The 20,618-nt window shown below is 46.6% G+C and overlaps 2 protein-coding genes across 3 annotated transcripts; one reads left to right on the top strand and one right to left on the bottom strand.

Annotated features, from left to right (window-relative positions):
• Window positions 1–485: 485 nt before the first annotated feature.
• cacng6b (calcium channel, voltage-dependent, gamma subunit 6b) lies at window positions 486–7,256 on the top strand. Its single transcript, XM_076281044.1, has 4 exons — window positions 486–1,240; window positions 4,656–4,730; window positions 5,132–5,269; window positions 5,621–7,256. Exons 1-4 carry the CDS (start codon window positions 865–867, stop codon window positions 5,842–5,844), a joined length of 813 nt encoding a protein of 270 aa, XP_076137159.1. The 5' UTR covers window positions 486–864; the 3' UTR covers window positions 5,845–7,256.
• A 3,269-nt stretch (window positions 7,257–10,525) lies between these two features.
• On the bottom strand, window positions 10,526–16,572 carry cacng8b (calcium channel, voltage-dependent, gamma subunit 8b). Of its 2 annotated transcripts, XM_076281042.1 has the most exons (6): window positions 16,163–16,385; window positions 13,953–14,036; window positions 12,618–12,758; window positions 11,013–11,355; window positions 10,777–10,925; window positions 10,526–10,557 (listed from the first exon to the last, which is right to left on the bottom strand). In XM_076281042.1, exons 1-6 carry the CDS (start codon window positions 16,383–16,385, stop codon window positions 10,526–10,528), a joined length of 972 nt encoding a protein of 323 aa, XP_076137157.1. The 2 variants fall into 2 exon arrangements, with proteins under 2 accessions (XP_076137157.1, XP_076137158.1); XM_076281043.1 differs by adding an exon at window positions 16,548–16,572 and having other exon boundaries at window positions 10,526–11,355; window positions 16,163–16,387.
• Window positions 16,573–20,618: the final 4,046 nt, after the last annotated feature.

The raw sequence follows: 20,618 nt of genomic DNA, 5'->3' as shown, positions 1-20,618 counted from the left end.
GGTAAGTATCTCCTAGAAGCCATGATAGATTCTTGCCATTTCATATTACGTATTTTGGGCTCTGATGCCTCTATCTGTGAGATGTCTTGTCGTGCCTTAGATCTTATCAACATGGGCTGGCCGCATGCTTTTGTTTAAGTGCTCAATCTCTCAATCACTGAAGTGAGACTGCGGTTATTTTGGTCAACTGTGCATTTGTGTCCTCTCTTCCAGGGCTGGTGAACAGAGACGAGAGCTCTCAGCAGTCATCCAGACCTCTCTGCCCCCTCTCTCTCTCTCTCTATCTCTCTCTCTCTGCCCCCTCTCTCTCTCTGCCCTCTCTCTCTCCCTCTCCTCCCCTTCCCTCCTTCCCTTTCTCCTCCTGCAGACTCTATTCTTTGTGGTCTGTGACACTCCTCCTGTCCTCCACTCTGCTCCCTCCATTCCTTCTCATTCCTTTACCTGCACTCTGTGCCCCCCCCCCCCCCTCCAACGTAATCCATCTCCTCCCTCCTGCATCTTAAGGTTTTGCTCTGCTTTGCTGGTAACTTTTTTACTCATCTACTTATCTGTTCTCTAGTTCCTCTTCCTCATTCCCTTTCTTATCCATGTCCCGCCTCCCACCCTTGTGTCTTGATAAATGCCCTTTGACCCCCTGGCTCTTGATATTAGCAGACAGTAAACAGCTCTCTCCATCATCTTCATTTGATGTGGGTCTTTATCCCATAATTCTCTAATATTCTTACGCATCTCTTCATTTCCTCCCTCTCTTCCTCCTCTTCTCTTCTCTCCTCTACCTCCCTCTCCATCTCTCTGTCCATCCCCCTCTCTGCATCTCTGCCCACCTCCATCATCGTCACGCTGGCGAACCTCACAGAAGTGGCCATGTGGTCCAACTACTTCATGCAGCAGGAGGATGACGGGCGGATGGGCGTGGCGACAGGTGCAGCTGGCGTCGGCGGCGGCCTATCTGGTGCGGGGGGCGGCGCCCGGACCGGCAAGCGGCGCCAGCCCAAGCTGAGCGACAGCCAGGAGGGCAAGATCAAGCTGGCGTTTATCGTAGCGGCGGTGGGCGTGACGCTGTGCGTGCTGGGCGTGGGCACCGAGTTCTGGGTGGAGCTGGCGCAGCCCAAGCACTTGGGCAACAACCGCACGTGTGAGATGGCCCACTACGGCCTGTGGAAGGGCTGCGTGCGCACCCTCTGGATCTCCTACATCGACCCCGAGAGGGAGTCCTGTGGCCCGGTCGAGCTGCCCGGAGGTGAGCCTGGCGGAGGCAGATGGCTCCACTGCTGCTGCTGCTGCAGCTGGGCCCCGAGTGGGGTTGCTCTCAGCCTTGTACTGCACTGAGGGGCAGGCAGCTCTCTCCAGCTGGAACTGCCTCTCTCCCCGACCGCCCTCCCGCCCGCCTGCATGAGCTGATGGAGAGGAGCTGGTTGAGATTGTGGCTGTGGTTCAGCATGAATGCCTCCACTAATGTCTTTACTTAATGTCTCCAGTCAGGATGGAAGCTCGTACTGTACCTAACACATTCCTTGGCTATTCAGGAGGTAGTAGAAGTGTTGTAGATACAGCTGATACAAAATGCAACACTCTACAAATATGGAAATTTATGATAATGTGTGTGTGTGTGTGTTAGAAGGAGAGGAAGAAAGAATAGTAGTGAAGAAAACACTGGTTAAATGAATGGACTTAAATAAAGCACGTGGAAAATACCTAGATGTTCAGTCCCATCAAAGCATATGCAATTATTGTAATTACATGCTACTGGGGGCATGATTTCTCTCGTCTTAAGAGCACAGCGGCTTTATCCCGGCACAGAGTGTCAGATTGTCGCCTCATCTTTTAGCCCTGTCAAGTGCTCCTCTCTCTCTCTCTCTCTCTCTCTCTCTCTCTCTCTCTCTCTCTCTCTCTCTCTCTCTCTCTCTCTCTCTCTCTCTCTCTGTGTGTCCTTGCTTTCTCCACTCTCTCTCTTTTCTTGTGCTCTCTCTCTCTCTCTGCCCTCTCTCTCTCTTGATCTCCACTGCGGTTTATCAGGCCGACGTGAATGAATTGGTGTGAAGTGATGCAGCAGGCAGCTGAACTCAGGCCTATTGTGATTCGCTGCCGCTGTGCTGAAGGAGCCGTGTGGACTCCCGCTGAGCCAGAGAGGCTCAGCCGTGAATTCTGAGAGAGGAGTGAGAGAGAGAGAGAGAGAGAGAGAGCGTGAGTGTGAGTGTGAGTGAGAGAGAGAGAGAAAGAGAAAGAGCGTGAGTGAGAGAGAGAAAGAGAGAGAGAGAGCGAGCGAGTGAGTGTGAGAGAGAGGGAGCAAGGAAGACAGAGGGATGGAGAGAGGGAGAGAAGAGAGAGAGAGTGGCTGATTGGAGCTGATTGGACTGTGCATATAGGCATATTCTCCTTGCAGGGTGTTCTATAGGATGAGCTCATCGCACACGCTGCTTGTTGTGAAATGTATGTATATGTATGCATCTGGGTCAGCTGGTGTCGACGAGAGTGTTCCGTCATTAAGGAGACGGGGATTGTTTTATCTGCAGGAAAAGGGCAAATTACAAAAATATCCATGTGCATGCTTATTCATGTGTTCAAAACATGCTCTCGCATCTCCCTTTCCCGTAGCAGTTTGGCATCTTGGTGCATGCTCACAAGGATAAGGAATGCTATTATTTTTATCAGATGATCTGGGGGCACTGTGCGTATGCATGCCTGCTGGTGAATTGAGACTTTCACTTAAGGCTAGACTCTTGTTCTATTCAGGGATTTGAATGATTACATGCTTATTTGATTCTTACCACCCACTAGTAGCGCAGAAAATAGCTATTAACTATTTAATACTATACTGAACAATCACTATACTATTAAAACCCACCGAACTGAAAGAAGGGCCATTAGTCATTCTCTTGTCCCTTCCAGAGTGATGAGCCTAATGCCTATATGTCATCAGTCAGCCCATGCCATTCTTAGCTCCGTGTACACGTTTGTGCCTCTGTCATTTGAGGTGCACTGGCTGACGTTGTGCTGTGATACGATCATACTGTATGTTGTGCAATACAAAGTGTCATGACGTGGCAGTGAGTTGTGTCCTGAAATGCACACACATTGGGGCGTAACATCCTGCTTTACCCAGCATGCCCTCCCAATCCGCTCTCCCTTTTAATGTTCAGGACACAAATATGATCAACTCGACACACAAGCACGCAAGCCTGTATCGTGACCGTTCAGTTTGTTGAGGCAGTGTGTCCCCATATGGTTGCAGTGTGTAATTCTGGAGTATCACCCCATGGTTTGTGTCTGTGTGTGTCTTTGCTGTGCCAAGCCAAGACGTCTCCGCAGTCCGTCAGTGTCTTCAGCTATTAGTGCACCTCAGTGCTTCAGTGTTCCCATGTGTGTTCAGCCTTTGTCCCCATTTGTACTCTCTCTCTCTCTCTCTCTCTCTCTCTCTCTCTCTCTCTCTCTCTCTCTCTCTCTCTCTCTCTCTCTCTCTCTCTCTCTCTCTCTCTCTCTCTCTCTCTCTCTCTCTGTGTGTGTGTATGTGTGTATGCGCATGACTGCATGCCTGCCTGTGTGTGTGTGTGTGTATGTGTGTGTGGTGTTGCATGTGTCTATGAATGCACGTATTAGCCAGTGGATGGACACATTAGCCTCTCTCTCATGAGCGTCTCTTGTGCAGGGTGAGGGACGGCTCTTCCTACCGACACGTCTTTATTGCTTGTTGTGGGCACCACAGGATTTGACCCTTTCTTTGAAACAAATGTGACCCTGTCTTGGGCTGATTTGGCATGCTTGACCTTTGTGCACTGCAAACATGTTGTATAGTATTTGTTACCGTGCTTACAGCACACACACACACACACACACACACACACACTCTGACACAAATACACTATTATGCATCATCTCTGTGTGTGGGCATGTATTCATTGGCAATAGATGTTGTGTATGAATGTTTGTCTTGCAGACCAAGTGGCCATAGTTCATAGGGGGTTAGTCATCACTATGCATGGGTAAAGCTTACACGAATCTGACTACTTCACAGTTTTGCATCTAAATATAGAGAGAGAGAGACCGAACAGTGAGAGTTAGGGAAGAAGGCAAGTGTGTCTTATGCAGTATTAACCAGCAAATGCTGCATACTCGCGCTCTCTCTCTCTCCCTCTCTCTCTCCCCCTCACTCTCCCTCTCTCTCTCCCCCTCACTCTCTGTCGTTCTCTCTCTCTCTCTCTCTGTCCTTCAAGCTCCCTTTCCATCTGCCTCTTTCTCTACCCCTCCCTCTCCATCTGCCTCCCCTTCATTTTCTTTTCATCTCTCTCTCTCCCCCATCTCTGTCTTTCTCCTGCCCCCTCCTCTCCAGTGCCATATGTGTGATGCATGCCTGTATTGGTGGCTTGTGCTCGTCTCCCTCCACAGCACAGCACAGCACCACACAGCACAGCACAGCACCACACAGCACAGCACAGCACAGCACCACACAGCACAGCACAGCACAGCACCACACAGCACAGCACAGCACACGGGGGTTATAAATAGGGGATGATGCCTCCGAGGATGAGGGGGAATTCAGCTGAAGTGCATTTCTCTGTCTCTCTGAAAGGCTAATATCTCTCCTCATTTCCATCCTTCCCTTCCCCTCCTCTCCTGTCCTCTCCTCCATTCTCCTCTCCTCTCTCCCCGCGCTGCAGAGTCGAACTGCACGTTCTTTAAGTTCTACACCTCTGGAGAAAATGCAGTCATTTTTAAGAAGATGACGGATAAGGGTAAGTCAGGTTCATCCGCTTTGTTGCTCCCTCTATTCCCCCCTACCTTGCCTCCCTCCCTCTCTTGCTCTCTCTCTGTTGCCCTCCCTCCCTCTCTCTCTCTCTCCATTCTCTGAGTGTTTATCCTCTCTGATGCTCTTTTCCTCTCAGACACACAAAGCTCACTGAGGCATATCTTGCTTTCTCTCTCCTCCCTGCTCTCATTCTCAGTCAGTGTATCACTCTCTTTTTCTCTCACTCTGTTTGCCAATTCACCTCTTTCAGCCTCTCCCTTCTCCAAGTCCCTCTGCATTCCATCTCTTAGTTTCTCCAGATTTCCCATTTTTATCAAATGCTATGAGTGTGGCAGAGTGAACTGGAGCGATGCTCCAGGAGGCTAACTGCCCTGCGTCCCCCCCTAGGTCTGAGTGTGGCCTCGGGCATGCTGGCCCTCATCAGCCTCACGTTCATGGTCATGGGCGCCATCTGCATCGTCATGGCCCTTAGTAAAGGAGTGATGTTCTTCCTCAAGCCAGCGTCCTTCTGCTTCATTGTCTCAGGTGACCGCTCACTGTCCTCTGCTCCGCTCTCTCCCGCACTGGCCAATCTGGCCCCAGAACGGCAAGCAACGCAAAGCCATTTTATTTAGAAAGCGCCCCACATACACCAGAGAGCTTTGCATAATATCATTTAAGGTACAGAAGTTAATGCGAAATAATTTAAAAGTAGACACAGTATGCTTATATTGATGCGTAGAAGTGTGGTGGAGGCCTTTTGGCCAATCTATTTAGTGGCCGTGGAAAAGAGAAACTCATGGGTCCAGTGGGATGTTTGTATGGAGCTTAGGGGGATGCTTGACCTCTGTCTCTCCCTCTCTATGTTTCTCCGTGCCTCCTGTTCTATATTCTCAGGTATTCTGGTCCTCCTGTCCATCGTGGTGTTCCACCAGTCTGTGCTGGCGCTGCTGGCCAGCGATCACACTATCCCCCTGCACCACGAGCTGTCCTGGTCCGTCTCGTGTGTGGCCGTCGCAGGGGTCATTCTTCTCCTGGCCGGGGCTCTGTTCCTCTTGCTGGGCCTGCCATACAGCCCCTGGGAGAAATGTCTGCCACACCACAGTAGTAGTGACACCTAACTGCCAGGAGGACCAACTGCACAATGCTTCAGGATAAAAAATAAAAAAAAGAACTGAAAGGTGTTTTGAGGATTTTGAAAAAGAATACGTTTTTTACAGTATGATTTTGTAGATGGACAAATAGTTTGATGAGTGTTAATAATGTTTACTACATACAAGAAATATTTTTTGAACCTACAAATTCATAACCTTCTAAGTGCACTTAAAGGAACACAACAAATGTTTGGAAGTATGTTACACCATTTTGCCTATAGCTCTATTTTAGCTATTGGCTAGCTATAGGCTAACTGATGTAACCCATTTCCAGTTAATTATTAAATTATGCTAAGCTAGGCTAATGTTGTCAGAATGGGTTATTGCAGACAGAGAAGAGAAGAGTATGTAGGCCTATCCTCTTTTCTAACTCTGGGGTAGATGGTTAACAAACTCATTTCCCAAACAGTGGGCATGTTCCTTCAACCATCACAGCATAGATAGGAGTTCACCATAAGCTCTGACAGGAGGGTGCACTCATGCCATATTACCTACCCAGAGCCGAGCTAAGCAGCATAGCGGAGGGGACGCTTAGCCTGAATGACCACAGGGCATCCTCGTGGAGAGGCTGGAGTGTGTCAATCCCAGGCCACAGCTCACACATGGACAGAGTGCTGGAGCACATCCATTACGTCTATGTGGCTCTGTGTGTTGAAGCAATGAGCCAGAAACTCTGGACCATGAGCAGTTCAAACAGCTCTCTCTCTTTCTGTCTCCCTGGGACCTCTGGCCCTGTTTTCCTCTCAGCCTCGGCGTGATGCTGTCACACTGTGTGCTTTAGACCCAACGCTCTTGTTGATTTAGGAAGAAGGTTTAGCTTTTTAGTTTTTATATTTAAACACACGTGATTCTCCGTCAAGTGTTCTTGTTAAAGAGACTGTGATTGTCTTAAATGTGGCCGATGCTGTCATTTACTGGACTGGCTCACTGTGGGGTTAGAAAGGATTCGGAGATGAAAGGGGCAGAGCGTCTCTTTCCAGGAACTGGTTTACCACTAGCTACCCCTGCACTGTGCTGGATGTGTTGCGCTGCTAACAAGGACAGACTACTAAACATGCATCAGATATGCAGAGGGCTACACCGAAGCATTATCACAACCATGAATTATTTAAGCCTTTCACAACTTATATTTGTTATATATTAATAGATGTACTATATATTATGTATGCAGGTGGATATGAGTGGTGTGGGTGAGTGTGTGAGTATAAGTGTTTGTGTGTGTGTGTATGTATGTATGTGTGGATACATGTTTTGTTATGCATTTATATATGGTTGTGTTTTGTATACACCCTGCGAATGAAACTATGTAAATATAAGACATGTTTTTCTCGTCACTTGTCGTTTTCAGAGTGATGGTCCATTGCTTCTCTTTCCTTATGTGTCTGTGTGTGTGTGTGTGAGTGTGTGTGTGTGCCTGTGTGCCTGTGTGTGTGTGAGTGAGTGTGTGTGTGAGTGAGTGTGTGTTTCTCTTCAGTCTGTGCCCCTATGTCTCTCGAAACACGCATCCAGGCCTTCCCTCAAATGTGTCTGTCTCCTGGCTCTCGCATAAAACATTAAAACCTATTTCACACGTACAATCTTGTCCTCCATTTCCTGAACACGTCCCCCTCACTTCCCTCCTCCATCTCTCTTTTTGCAATGTTTCCATCTCTGTTTGTCCTCTCTCTCTCTCTCTCTTCACAGTTCCACCTTTCTGCTGTCTCCTTCCCCTCACCTCGCTCTTACCCAGTGCACTCATCTAAAATTAGAGCACAGCACATCCCAGTCTTCTGAAGTGGGTGAGAAATATAATCCTGGAATTTGAACTATGCCCCCACCACCCTTCTCCCTCCTCCCCCATTTACCGCTCCTTAGCCAAGTCTCTCTTTCTCTCTCTCTCAGACCCACCTCTCTGCCTCCACCGCTATACAGTAGGAACAGACACGCACCCCTCCCACACCCACACTCTTATCTCCTCACCAAATACTCTCCTAACAAAAGCCCACGGGGGCTGATCGTGTTTGTTTGTACTGCTCCTGCAGAACAGAATGTATCTGGTCCTGGTCTTGGTCACTGACTGTCCGTTGGGTAAACAGACGAGTCTGCAGTGGGCTGCCTGTGGAGGCTGAGCGGGATGCACCACAGTTCCCAGCACTGCCTGAAACGGGAGATGCCCACAGACACTCGAGCCAGTGGCCTTGCTGGATGTATATATAGCAGTTTAATAGTTTCTGTCAGACACGTTGGCTATCCTTTCTGCTTGTTTTCATGCACGACACAACGGGGAGTGCAGAGATTTCAGGTTGGAGAGCTCAACTCTTTATGCAATTGGATTTGAGTGAGTGTTTGGTTCAATGCTTTGTGTGATTTACACCTGCACTTGCTTGCCTGTGCATTGGTATACGTTCATGTGTGTGAATGTGTAAAGGTGTGAGAGCTTTTTTAAATCTATCCATCTATCTCTTTTTCCATCTGCATTGGTCATTTCTTATTGTCATCCAGAATAGGGAGCTAAAACTGAACGTATTAAATGCTCAACAGTAGCCCCTGCCCAACAGAGGCCCCTCTGTACTGGACACCACAGGCAGCCATGAACTGACCCCCTCACCCCATCCACCCACCCACCCACCCCGGCCATCTGACACTTGCTGAAGGGCTACTTCTGTCAGGCCAGGAGAGGGAGCTGTGTGTTTGCCATGTCCCTTTCTGATCCCATGTAGTCTGCACTTTCCAGTTCGAACACAGTCAGGGCCATAAAACAATACATTACCCATATTCCTCTAAGAGCATGTAGTCACAACAAGAAAAGCAAAAGTCAAAGGTCATAAACAAAAATATGACATGAGGTGTGCTGATCCATTTCCCTCTAGTCTGCGTACACGTGCACCTTACAGGCAGAGAAACATCACAGAAGCACAGATGACCACAGTCTAAATTTGTCTGTAGCTTTTTCTCTCTTTATATATAAAACTCGTGCAATACAGTGTTTGAGTTTATCACACATTTAGATAAACCATTTCATTTTTGTCTAGATACCTGTATGTCTATTCTCAAACTACATACTAAGTATAATCGCCCACATAAATGCTATCTGTGCGCTGTTTTTTTCCCCTCTCCACAAATAAAAAACACCCCATACTCAATTGGTCTCTATTGCATTCAGTCGTATTCTTGTCCTGTGTCTTGAGTCTAGACAGGGGTTTATTAAGCTGAGGGGGGAAGGGGGGGGCTGTGAGACCGCTCCTGTGTGCTCACATCCTCTCTCTCTCACAGAAGCCGAAAGGTCAGCGGGCTGAAGTTATCAGGTGCAGCACAGTGAAGGTTTGTTTTCAAGGAAGCATCGCCATGGTGATTCGTTCATGGTCACGTGACATAAAGAAGATACACAAGAGAAACATGGGGTACACCCAAGACGTGAGTACTGGGCCCAACCAGGAAGTCAGGGCCACCGGTGTCTGGGTGCCGCCAACAGAAGAGAGGACCGCTATCCCCTGGCCCCCAAACAAATTAAATGAACTCCATCTAACTAATCTCTATAGACCCCCAAAGAAAGTATCTATAGACTTTGAAAATGTCATTATGCATAAGTACAATGTACATATTCCTTTAGAAAATGTTGGCAAGGCTTTTTTGCTCCACGGATTTTTCTGAAAACGTGGCTACTACTGAAATGAGGAGTTGATTAAATTCTTTCTCTTGAGGGCAGTTTGGATGTGAGGAACATTGCCATCCTGTCATCACTTTGTACAAATATATCTCTGATTTCTGTTAATGCCCCCGGAACACAAGAAGACTACAGCTATGTCTGCTACCCATAATCATAATAAAAATAATACTGAAGTGGGTTTATATAAAATTCATAATCAGCTCAACACTTTGTTGGTCAGAAGTTTCAGTCCATCAATTATTTCATCATTCCGTTCACGGTATTGGAAGACAATATACAGTATACACACAAGACTAAACTGCATGTTATCAAAGGGTAGAAAAAAAAAGTTATTTAAATAAAAGCCTCTCCACGCAATAATAATAATAATCATAATAATCATAATAATAATAATAATATAACACTCATTCTTGCACACATTTTTATACACTCATGCTGGACATCAGTGACACAATTGCAGCTCCTGTGTCACTGTGTTAGAAAGTCACAGTTAATGTCTTCAGAAATCAAAAGAGTTGAAAAATTAGAGTCATTCCAAACAAAACACTAGCAACTAATAACCATAAATAATAATCACAACAACAATTGCAGATTAGGACGCATGTCCATTTTTTTTTTATTATTAAACTAGCAATGTTAGTGCACCCAAAATAAATAATTAAAAGATCTCATTTTCACAGTATCCCATAATTATTATTATTATTTTAATTGCATTAAAAAATAAATAATTTATAGGACAAATACCAAAATAAGGTGAAACGCAATGTTGTTGTTGTTGTTGTTATCACTTGGTTATTAGTATTTCTCATCATTTTTTGTGAAATGGCATGGTTACAAGGAGAAAGGAGAAATAGATCATTCCATCACTCCTTTTCCTTCTCTCATCATTCCCTGATCCCGATGCCCACATTTCCCATTCCATTTCTCATCACATCTTTTGCTCTCACCCATCTTTCCTCTCTCTCTCTCTCTCTCTCTCTCTCTCTCTCTCTCTCTCTCTCTCTAAACAGGCGTTGTCTTCCTGTTCAGGGTGTTGGAGTTGCTCTCTCTGTCACCCTTCCCTAACCTATCCAGCGTCCCCATCCCCCTCTCCCGCTCTACGGTGGAGGTGGAGAAAGGTGGAGGCTGGGAGGAGGGAATGGAGTTGGGAAGCGGGGCATTGGAATTGGAGGAATTCTGTACGGCGGAGGGGTTGTGGGACTTGAGCGAGGGCAGGGTGCCGCTCATCATCATGGTGCCGCCCCCGCCGCCCTCCTTGGGGAAGCAGTTGTGGAGCTGGTAGAGGGTGGCGCGGTCCACCGTGCCGTACAGCGGAGGGCCCCCGAGCCCCCCCAGGCCCCCCATCTTGGGGTCGCGGGACAGCGTGTAGAGGGAGATGTCGCCCCCGGGCAGGGCGGTGTGGGAGCGCGAGTGCGGGTTGGGCAGCGTGGACACGGAGATGGGGCCCTGGGACATGAGGCCGGACGGGGGCATGCCGAAGTTCTTCCCCCCGGGCGCGCCCACGGGCGAGGGGTCCCGCGAGCGCGAGGGGTCGGTGGAGCGCGAGCTGGAGCGCGAGCGGCGGCGGAAGCGGTAGCTGGGCAGGCGCAGCATGGCGTGCGTGGTGCTCTTGAAGATGTCGGTGCGCGAGCGGCAGCGCAGCTCCTTGTTCTTCTCGATGTAGATGTTGACCGCCAGCACGCCCACCATCTCGGCCAGGATGAAGGAGAGCCCGCCGAAGTAGAAGGACCAGCCGTACGAGTACTGCCACTTCTTGTCCTCGTCCTTCTTCGGGGAGATGTCGCCCAGCGCGGCCGAGATGTACACAATCACACCAATTATGTTACTCAAGCCTGCACCCAAGGGGAAGACGAGAGAAAAGAGTAATGGTCATTGGTTAAGGTAAGGGCTCCAAAGAAAGCTTGCGCGGATCCCCAACTGAACTGACACTGGACATCTGTACGGGCTGCACTAATGTACTTGGGTGTCCTTCATACTTTATTTAGACAGTAATAACGTGATAGAGGACTTGAGAAATGCCCCTGTATTTGTGACTGCCTCCACCAAGGTAGGATAATGCACAGATTAACATTCTGAAGACCTTCCTAAACTCCTGTTTCGGGAGAAGAATTAGTTCAGGGATCACAACAGGCGCATTAACTGCACACATTATAAGAACCCAAAATAACACTTGGATTGTAGCCCACAAAGACCTAACAGATCATCAGTTAAGATTCAATTTCTATATGAAAAACTATTGTTGAACAATTACTGAACATTACATGAACTAAATCCAAACTCTAACATTGACCTTAACAAGAAATTGTAGTCAAAGGCACCCTCAACAAGAATGTCTCTTGCATAAAACCGATCATCTGAAATACCCAATGGGATGGCGGGTGATCATTTTAAAACATTGGAAGGAGACACAGGCCCCGACCTTACAAGAATGGAGGGGACTGATGAGATATTATTTAAACATAGAAAAAGCAATGCATGAGGACAGAAATAAAAAAGCAGCAGTTTAATAAAGTATGGCAGGAAATCTACAATGCTTTATGAAGGGCACAAGTAAAGAAAACTGATGAGCTGGCTTTGATGGGGAACCTTTTGTGTTTGTGAGTGTGGATGTTTTGTCTATGTTAGGTGTGTGTATGTGGGGGTGGGGGTGGGGGGGGTAAATAAAAATAATTCTATATATAAAAAGATATAATATAGAGGAAATGCACTGACAGCAGTCTGTAGATTTCCTGTAGTATAGAATTGTTTGGTTTCGATTTCGGAGGGGGGGGGGGGGGAGGGGATAATGTGCATTTACCTGAAACTAGAAAGACAATGGCAGAAGTGCCGTTCATCATATTATGAGGTCATGTGCCATCAAAATGATTTTGGAAACGTTATGTAAAAAACTGTTAAGGGTGCCTTTAAGAGAGTCAACAGACAGTTTGTTGATGCAGTCTGTGGGTGGAGTGTGACCGTACCCACTGTAACTGTGGTTACATATATGGTTCAAGACATCTCCCCATTAATACACTTAAACAGACCTGCAGGCAGCCATGATTACACACACATAAGCACACACAAACAACACACAAATCAAACCAACCAGAATTACCTGCAGCTACAAACAGAATTCCTGCCCCCAGGATGATGTTCCTCTTACTCTTGTAGAAGCGGCTAGCAGCTATACACACACCACCCATGAGCAGCAGAATAGCACTGAGGATGGGGAAGATGTTAGAGGCCCTGACCACCCCTGCAGAAAGAGAGAGAGATGGAGGGAGAGGGAGAGAGATGGAGGGAGAGAGGGAGAGGGAGAGGGAGAGAGAGAAAGATGGAGGGAGAAAGAGAGAGAGAGAGAAAGAGAGAGAGAGGGAGGGAGAAGAACAGAGGAAGAGGGAGAGAGAGAAAGATGGAGGAAGAGAGAGAGAGAGAGAGGGAGGGAGAGAAAGATTAGAGGGTAAAGATAGAAAAGAGGATGCCCAGGCATGGAGGGTAGCGTCAGGGGAATCGAGTTGGTGAGATGAAAAATGAGGAGGCGCAGAAGGTTGTGAGAGGAGGGAGAGAAACAGGGTGGCACGTGGAGGTAGGCAGGGAGGGGGAGAAGAGACATGACAAGGCGATCAAGACGGTGAAGGAAAAGTGGCAGAGAGAGAGAAAGAGCAAAAGTTGACTGAAGGAAGGTTAATGAATAGGTCTTTCCATCCCAACGCGCCCAGCTGAGGAAATTAATTACCATAGAATTATGAGACTGAATAATTAAATCATAACCATCTAGAGATTAAAAAAAAAGCTTTAGCAGCAGAATACACTAGAGCAAATTACCATTCCTCTGAGGACCGTTCCTGCCATCTGGGTATGTGTGTATGTGTGCGTGTGTGGGTGGAGGTATTGTATATACAGTACATATGAGTGTATTTGTGGAGATGGGATATGGGGTGTTTGTTCTTGTTTGTGTATGGCATGTGTGTGTTTGTGTATTGTATGTGTGTGTTTGTGTATGGCATGTGTTTGTTTGTTTATGGTATGTGTTTGTTTGTGTGTTGTAGCAGAAAAAAACTGTTCAGAAGAATGCCTTTGAAAGGCATTCCACAGACTCTTAAATGTGAGTTATGACTATCAGGTGACCACTTATTGTGTTCTCACTTCCTTTAAACTGCACAGTGAACTCTTACCTGATGCAGCCTTATTCATATTCCAGATCCTACAGTTTCATTCATGGTCATTCACTTCCACAATTTCAGCTCTCACTAACTCACCAATGCAAATCTATTACCGATATAGACCTAGTTTAGGCTCAAATTTCGAAATAATAGTATTAAAGTTGCACTACCTGCTGGGCACATAATTAAATACATATCTCTAACATCTACTCTTCAGAGACATGCGTTATTTTATTGGCTTAAAATCCTGCACCACACTGCACTGACAAGATGTAAGGCTCTCTTACGCAAAACATATTCGGCTCCATCGTGGTCAAAGTCTGCGTCCTCCGGGAAGTGATTGATCTGAGAGCACACTCCCCTTTTGGATCCTGGGCGAGGGAAAGAGGAGAGGAGAGCTGCTTATTGGATTTATAATACATCTGAGGTGAGGGTAAGTGTATGCGTATGTCACACTCTTTCCCATTCACACACAGACACAGGCACCTAGATTACAGTAACACACACACACACACACACACACACACACACAGAGACGCACACAGACACACACACAGAGTGACACACAGACACACACACACACAGCAGGGCCCTGGAGACATGCAGGCAGATGGATAGCTACCCACTCCAGTCCCGCGGGTCTACTGCAGACACACAGATGGACGAATGGACGGACGGACGAACATGACTGGTGTTGACGGATGGAGTGGGGGTGTGATGGAATGATGAAACGGACGGATGAAGAGAGCGACAGATGCAGGGGACAGGAGTCTCCTGTACTGCTTTTCCTAGCTGTGTTCATTTTCTCCCTCTCTCTTTCTCTTTACCTCTCCCCATGGACACTGGTCTGCGAGAGCAAGAGCGAGAGAGAGACAGAGAGAGAGAGAGAGAGGAATGGGAAGGGACAAGTGGAGAAGCATCAACTTTGCCCAAAGGAGAAACTGTGCCTGATATTCTGGGCACACCAACTTTGGCCCGCAATCAACAGCACTGCTGTGGCCACACACAAGACCACAGTGGAGTCACTGAGTCACTCAGGCCGCTCAGTGCCCCTGTCCACCCACCGGCCGCCTGCCCAGAGAGGACCGCACCACCGCTGGCTTCCCATCACCCACGCCTCTCACATCCATTTCATCTGATTGGGCTCGGCCGCCACGGCACACCATCAGCCGCGCAAGGTGAGCCGTGACATCAATTATGTAGAGCCAAAATGGCCCCCGCTTTCCACTCCACCTGCTCTCCTGCTCGCATGGCCACGGCGGCGGCTGCTGCTGCTGCCGCCACTGCTGCTGAGGATCCATCTTGGCTCAACACACGCTGCCGACGTCAAGGATTACTTGACCTCTAAACTGTGCCAAGAGTGCACGTCTGCTACGCTTGCATCAGAGCGAGAGAGGAGTGAAGTGAAGAGAAAAGTGAAGAGAGAGAGAGAGAGGACGGGAATGAGAGTTGGAGGGAGGAGAGCAGCACTGTGGTGCTCAAAGGGCAAGCTTATCTCTAATTGAGTGCTTTGTTATTAGGGAGCTTAGACCTAAGGACAAATTAGCTTTGCACAATGACCAGCAGCAGAGTGTGTTGTGCCAGTTTAGTGTGAAGATAGGGTGTGAGGTACTTAAACATTCCCAGGATAGCTCCTCTAAACCCTACTTCAGATCGGCTAGCATGGCTTCCCTTCAGATTTCACATTCTCCAAGCCGTACATGAAGCATATGACACAACACTGTCACCCTTGACAGGCTTAGCATGTCTTAGCACATCTGTAGCATCATTTGCAAAAATCCTCTGGCTCCACCATCTCAAAAACATGATACTACTAGCTGATGCTACATTTTAAAAAAATGAGTTGGCCTTTTCAGACAGTCAATTTGTCCTTTTCAGTGCAGGATATTTGTGTTGTAAGTGGTGCAGCCAATTTTCGTTGAAACAGGGAAGGCAGACCAGCTGGCATGTGCTGGATTGCTGTTCGCAGCTTTTGACACTTACAGAGAGATTTCTCTAGATGTGTAACACCAACAGTGATGAATGACATAACATACAGTAAAACAAGAGGGCAACACACAACATATAAACAGCAGACATTCAATTAATGTTCACAGCACAAACAGCATAGGAATACATAAGATCATATCATTTGAAAATATTGGAATATTGGAATAAATGTAAATGTATTACATACAAGAAAAGTACTGCACATATGTGCATCCATTGAGATTTCCAACTAGCTTGCTTTTACACTGTAGTGAATGCTTTCAATCTTGAAATGCAAAATACATGTAATTATGTATCATAAATAGGACTGCTGTGGATACATTGTTGTATACTTGTGTGTATGTGTCTATTGATGAAGTGTACAAAAGAGCCTGTGAGATGTACAGAACCAAACTGGGTCCTAAAGATGTACAGAACCAAACTGGGTCCTAAAGAGCCTGTAAGGTGTAGAGAACCAAACTGGGTCCTAAAGACCCTGTGAGCTGTAGAGAACCAAACTGGTTCTAACCCTCCAGGCAGCAGATCCTCCAGAGGCCCGAGTGGGTGAGGGCGCCGGGGTCCTTCTTGTCCTTGTTGTGTGGGTCATCCTGCGACGAGTTGGTTGTGCTGTTGCAGATTGTTGCACGCGAGTACAGCCAGTAGTCCGTGCCGATTGCCACCGTCATCAGGCCGAAGGATGCGAACGCACCCACGATGGTGAGAAGGATCTGGATGCCCTTCTCACACACCATGCCTCCAGAGGAAGAAAGAGAACAGAGAGAGAGAGAAATGTCACCTAGCTATTCACCCACCGCCTCCAGATACAAAGGCCCATGGCTTCATTGCTGGGGATGGTATGACTGTAAAGGCCAGCTAGCACACAAATGTCCTCTCACTCTTCTCACTCTCCTTACCTGACGGCGAGTTTCTGTCCTTCGACTCAATTTTGAAATCTTTTTTTTCCTCGTTAATGAAGAATCGGCTGTCCCTTCAATCCGGGCAGCATCCATCGACTGTCTTCGCTCTCTTCCCCCACTCCCTCACACTTTTTCGGTCTCCCACACACAAGTGCACTTCTCTGCCTCTGTGACTTTCCACCGTGGGGCGACTTTGGCGAAAACTTCGTTCCTTCGCTCTTGACGTCAAGCTTTTAATCTACTTGCTCAGAGTGGTGGACATGGCGCTTCAAGCCGGCTGTTCTGGAACACAAAAGACACACAGGGAAAAAGCACAAGGTAGTTTGGGGTTAGTTGTTTGTTGTCCCATCTGCCTCATGGATTGTCTAGCTGGAGTTAATTTGAGTGAAAAAGGCAGTGTTGTCTGAATGAAGTAGAAGGGGGGGGGGGGGGCAGGGTGAAGTCTATGTTGTTGCCATGGTAACATTGACTTCCAAAGTCTGGATCAGCATAGGGCGGTAGAGAGAGTGTGTATGTGTGTGTGTGTGTGTGTGTGTGTGTGTGTGTGTGTGCATGCGTATGGGAGTGGGGGGAGAGAGTGAGCAGGAAGTGTATTATGTGTAAAAGAAAGTGAATGAGTTAAAACAGGAGAACAGATGAGGGTTGTGTTTTCATAAATGAAAGGAGTAGGACAGAAAAAAGAGCAAGTGGCAGCCTGACAGAGAGACTGAGAGAGGGACAGGAGGGGACGGAACGAGGGAGGGCAGAGGAAAAGAATGATATATTGAGTCATCCACACTCAGCTCTGCACCAGGGGATTAGAGACACAAACACAAACGAGAGTTTGACTCTGTAGTGTCAGTGGGAATAATATTATGCCTACTAAGACATTTGGACCAAACAGGAGACACAATCACTGGATGTCAGTACTAGAAAGCCCCCTTAACAGCGCCATGCTCACTGGGAAAACCACACCAAACTCAGCACCAATCATGCAGCACGCATAATTTAGCAAACATGATTTAGCAAACATAACGCAGCCTCGGTCTAGTCTCTTAATATTTTATGATGCAATATGGCACCGTGATCAAAATAGGTTATATCCTGTTTGTATTGTCAAGGCCTGAGCATGGATCTGTGGCAGACGGTGCAGAATTTCTCCCCAGACAAACAAACACATGCACCAAAAACCAAGCCGTTTGACAAACACATCCGCAGTTTGTACAAAGAGTTGAGACACCCAGGCTACCCACTAAATCCTCTAAAACATTTACAACCTTTTAGATGTTCCACTGTATGATGTTTAAGCAACAAACGCACAATATTGGTGTAAATGGCTTCCTCAGTCAAGTGCACAAGGGTCATTAACAGTAAGCTACAGCAGTAGCAATTTCAAAACTCTGTCAATGCTAGCTAGCTGATAGCCAACTACACATAAGTACTCAAACACCAACATAAACTATACAACATGATACAAAACATTCTGTCTAATGAAAAATGCACTAGTAGTAGTGCATTTGGCACCATGATAACCTCCACCTTCCCACAGAAAACAGAACAAGGGCCTATTCTATCTAAAGTAATCCCCACTGTATAAGATAGAAGATGTTATCCACACTTCCCATGATCAACGCCCCTGCACCAGGCTATCTGGCTGATACTCACTGGGCTGTTGCCGGATACATAAATCATACTGAAGGAAAATGGGTACTGTCGCCCTAACACTGACAAATACAACGAGGCTATTTTGCTGAATGCAGCACAGTACATCAAGAGCAAAAGTATTTGGGGCCAGTTAAAGGTTTGCTTTGCATATTCGTATAGGGACAACAAGCAACTGTAGGCCAAGCAATGGTGAAATTATAATCATTTTAACCGTATGAATATGCAATCTCTCCCTGTTTGTAAAAAACAAGATGTATTGTTTGACAGTTTGTTTCGTCACTTAAAATTGAATATATTTTTTTGCTAACTGGACACTTATTCCTGCTGTAATCATAAGGTCTTTGTGATTATGGTGATCATCAAATACACACACACACACACACACACAACTAAACAGTTGCCACTGATGATTTCTGAACAAGTGTTTGCACACATGCTTACCAACACATTGTGTCACAAGCTGATAATTAGTGCTTCACAGTCATCTGATTAACGCTGCTGTGAAAGCAAGCCGGCAGTGAGCCCAGCCATGCGTAATATATTTATTCATATTACCAGGCCTACCTATGTCCAAAGGCCTCAGTGCAGAGAGACACAGATGGACAAATGGATGGATGGACCTACCTATGTCCAAAGGCCTCAGTACAGAGAGAAACCAATTCAGCAGCCAAGGTGGATACTTTCCACAAATGTGTCAATTGCAGTGTTCAATAGCTTTGTGCCATAGATATTATGACTTGTCACTGTGCTATAATAATGGATGGTCTCTTGGCTTATTATTCACTCATTATAAGTGACTTTGTCAAACTATATACCTTGAGTAACCCTTCATAATGATTGGAAAATTAACCATTTTATTTTCGACAAACTAAACCCCAAACCTATGTAAGGGATAATGTATTGTCCGCCGGTAATTATCAGAAAATAAGTCCCGACAGGGAAAACAGAACCCCGACGCGCAGCGGAGGGGTTTTGCTTCGACCTGAAGGGACTTATTTTCTGATAATTACCGGCGGACAATACATTATCCCGCTTATTACACGGCTACTTGCCAAAACGAGAAAAGAAACCTAACACAATGAATCTTTAAAAATTATTTTGCTACCGTTTCGTGTCTTCCGCTGACAAAATAAATAGTTCGCCACACAGATAGAACTTGACCTTTTCAGATGTTGCGTGGCAACGTCTTACTAGCTTACTTTCCCTTTCAATGAAATTCCATTGCAATAAGCGAACGGAATTCTTGCGGAGGGATATGAAAGACGTTAATCAACCCGTTGCCATTGACAGCGGTGATTATATACTTTGCCGGTGATTTATATAGATTTAACATAGGCCCGAACGTTGGGAAGGCCCATTCATGTGAATGGAACTTTCTGCAGCACTCTGAAGAGCCGTGTAATAAGTCTTTATAGGTTTGGGCTTTAGTTTGTGCGTCGCGTCGGGGTTCTGTTTTTCCTGTCGGGACTTATTATGACCGCTGCGCAGCGAAGCGGCGGTCATATAGGTTTAGTCAGATTTTTTTTTTTTTTCTTTTTCGCATGTCCAAATTTCTGTCAAGGATTCCCGGGACACTGAAAGACCAGGGTACACAAAACTTGGTAGGCATGTAAGCCCACATGGATAGCATGGAACCATCGTTTTTCGTTTTGACCTGTAGCCCCCCCACTGGACTGGACCCCCGAAAGGAGGGTAGGGCAGACACAGTTTTCTGTGAATATCTCGGTTTTAGGAGGTTTAGGAGGACCTTTTTTTTTTTGTATGTTGATCTCAAGGGGCCATGTCAACCCATTCCATAACCACTCATTTCATGTATAGCGCCACCTAGTTAAACACAAAAATGTAAAAATGAGGTGTTGTAATCACAGGTATCTGTGACCTAACATAGTCAAAACTGCACGAAATTGGAAGTGCAGGATCAATATGACACCCTCTGAATGCACGCCAAGTTTCGTGGAATTCCGTTCATGGGGGGCCACACAATAAATTAATTTATGTGTTCATTTAGTGACCTACACCAACAAGGATTCCCGGGACACTGAAAGACCGGGGTACACAAAACTTGGTGGGCATGTAACCCCACATGGATAGCATGGAACCATCGTTTTTCGTTTTGATCTGTAGCCCCCCCGCTGGACTGGACCCCCCGAAAGGAGGGTAGGGCAGACACAGTTTTCTGTGAATATCTTGAGAACTGTAGGGCCTAGGATGACCAATTTTTTCCGAATGTTTGCCTTCAGGGGTCATGCTAACCCATTCCATATGCCCACATGTGCATAAACAGATACACACGCACACATACATTCACAGTAATCATACGTATGAAACATACTCACACAGTAGACATACAGTATGTACTCATGCATGCATATGCACAAACACAGGCACATAATGTACGCAGGCACACACACACACACACACACA

Source organism: Alosa pseudoharengus, unplaced genomic scaffold, assembly GCF_046254945.1.
Source record: "Alosa pseudoharengus isolate Yale_2024_CS ecotype anadromous, Long Island Sound unplaced genomic scaffold, YU_APseudo_1.1 YU_APseudo_1.1_scf_12, whole genome shotgun sequence".
NCBI classification, from domain to species: Eukaryota; Metazoa; Chordata; class Actinopteri; order Clupeiformes; family Clupeidae; genus Alosa; species Alosa pseudoharengus.
The sequence above is the reverse complement of the archived record's forward strand: the minus strand, read 5'-3'. Positions and strand labels throughout refer to the sequence as shown.

Coding starts and splice junctions, on each gene's coding strand:
- cacng6b (XM_076281044.1), top strand. CDS start 865: ATGTGGTCCAACTACTTCATGCAGCAGGAGGATGACGGGCGGATGGGC. Junction 1,241..4,655: donor CCCGGTCGAGCTGCCCGGAG/GTGAGCCTGGCG, acceptor CCCGCGCTGCAG/AGTCGAACTGCACGTTCTTT. Junction 4,731..5,131: donor TAAGAAGATGACGGATAAGG/GTAAGTCAGGTT, acceptor GTCCCCCCCTAG/GTCTGAGTGTGGCCTCGGGC.
- cacng8b (XM_076281043.1), bottom strand. CDS start 16,385: ATGGTGTGTGAGAAGGGCATCCAGATCCTTCTCACCATCGTGGGTGCG. Junction 14,037..16,162: donor GAGGATCTGCTGCCTGGAGG/GTTAGAACCAGT, acceptor TCCCTCGCCCAG/GATCCAAAAGGGGAGTGTGC. Junction 11,356..12,617: donor AATTCTGTTTGTAGCTGCAG/GTAATTCTGGTT, acceptor CCTTGGGTGCAG/GCTTGAGTAACATAATTGGT.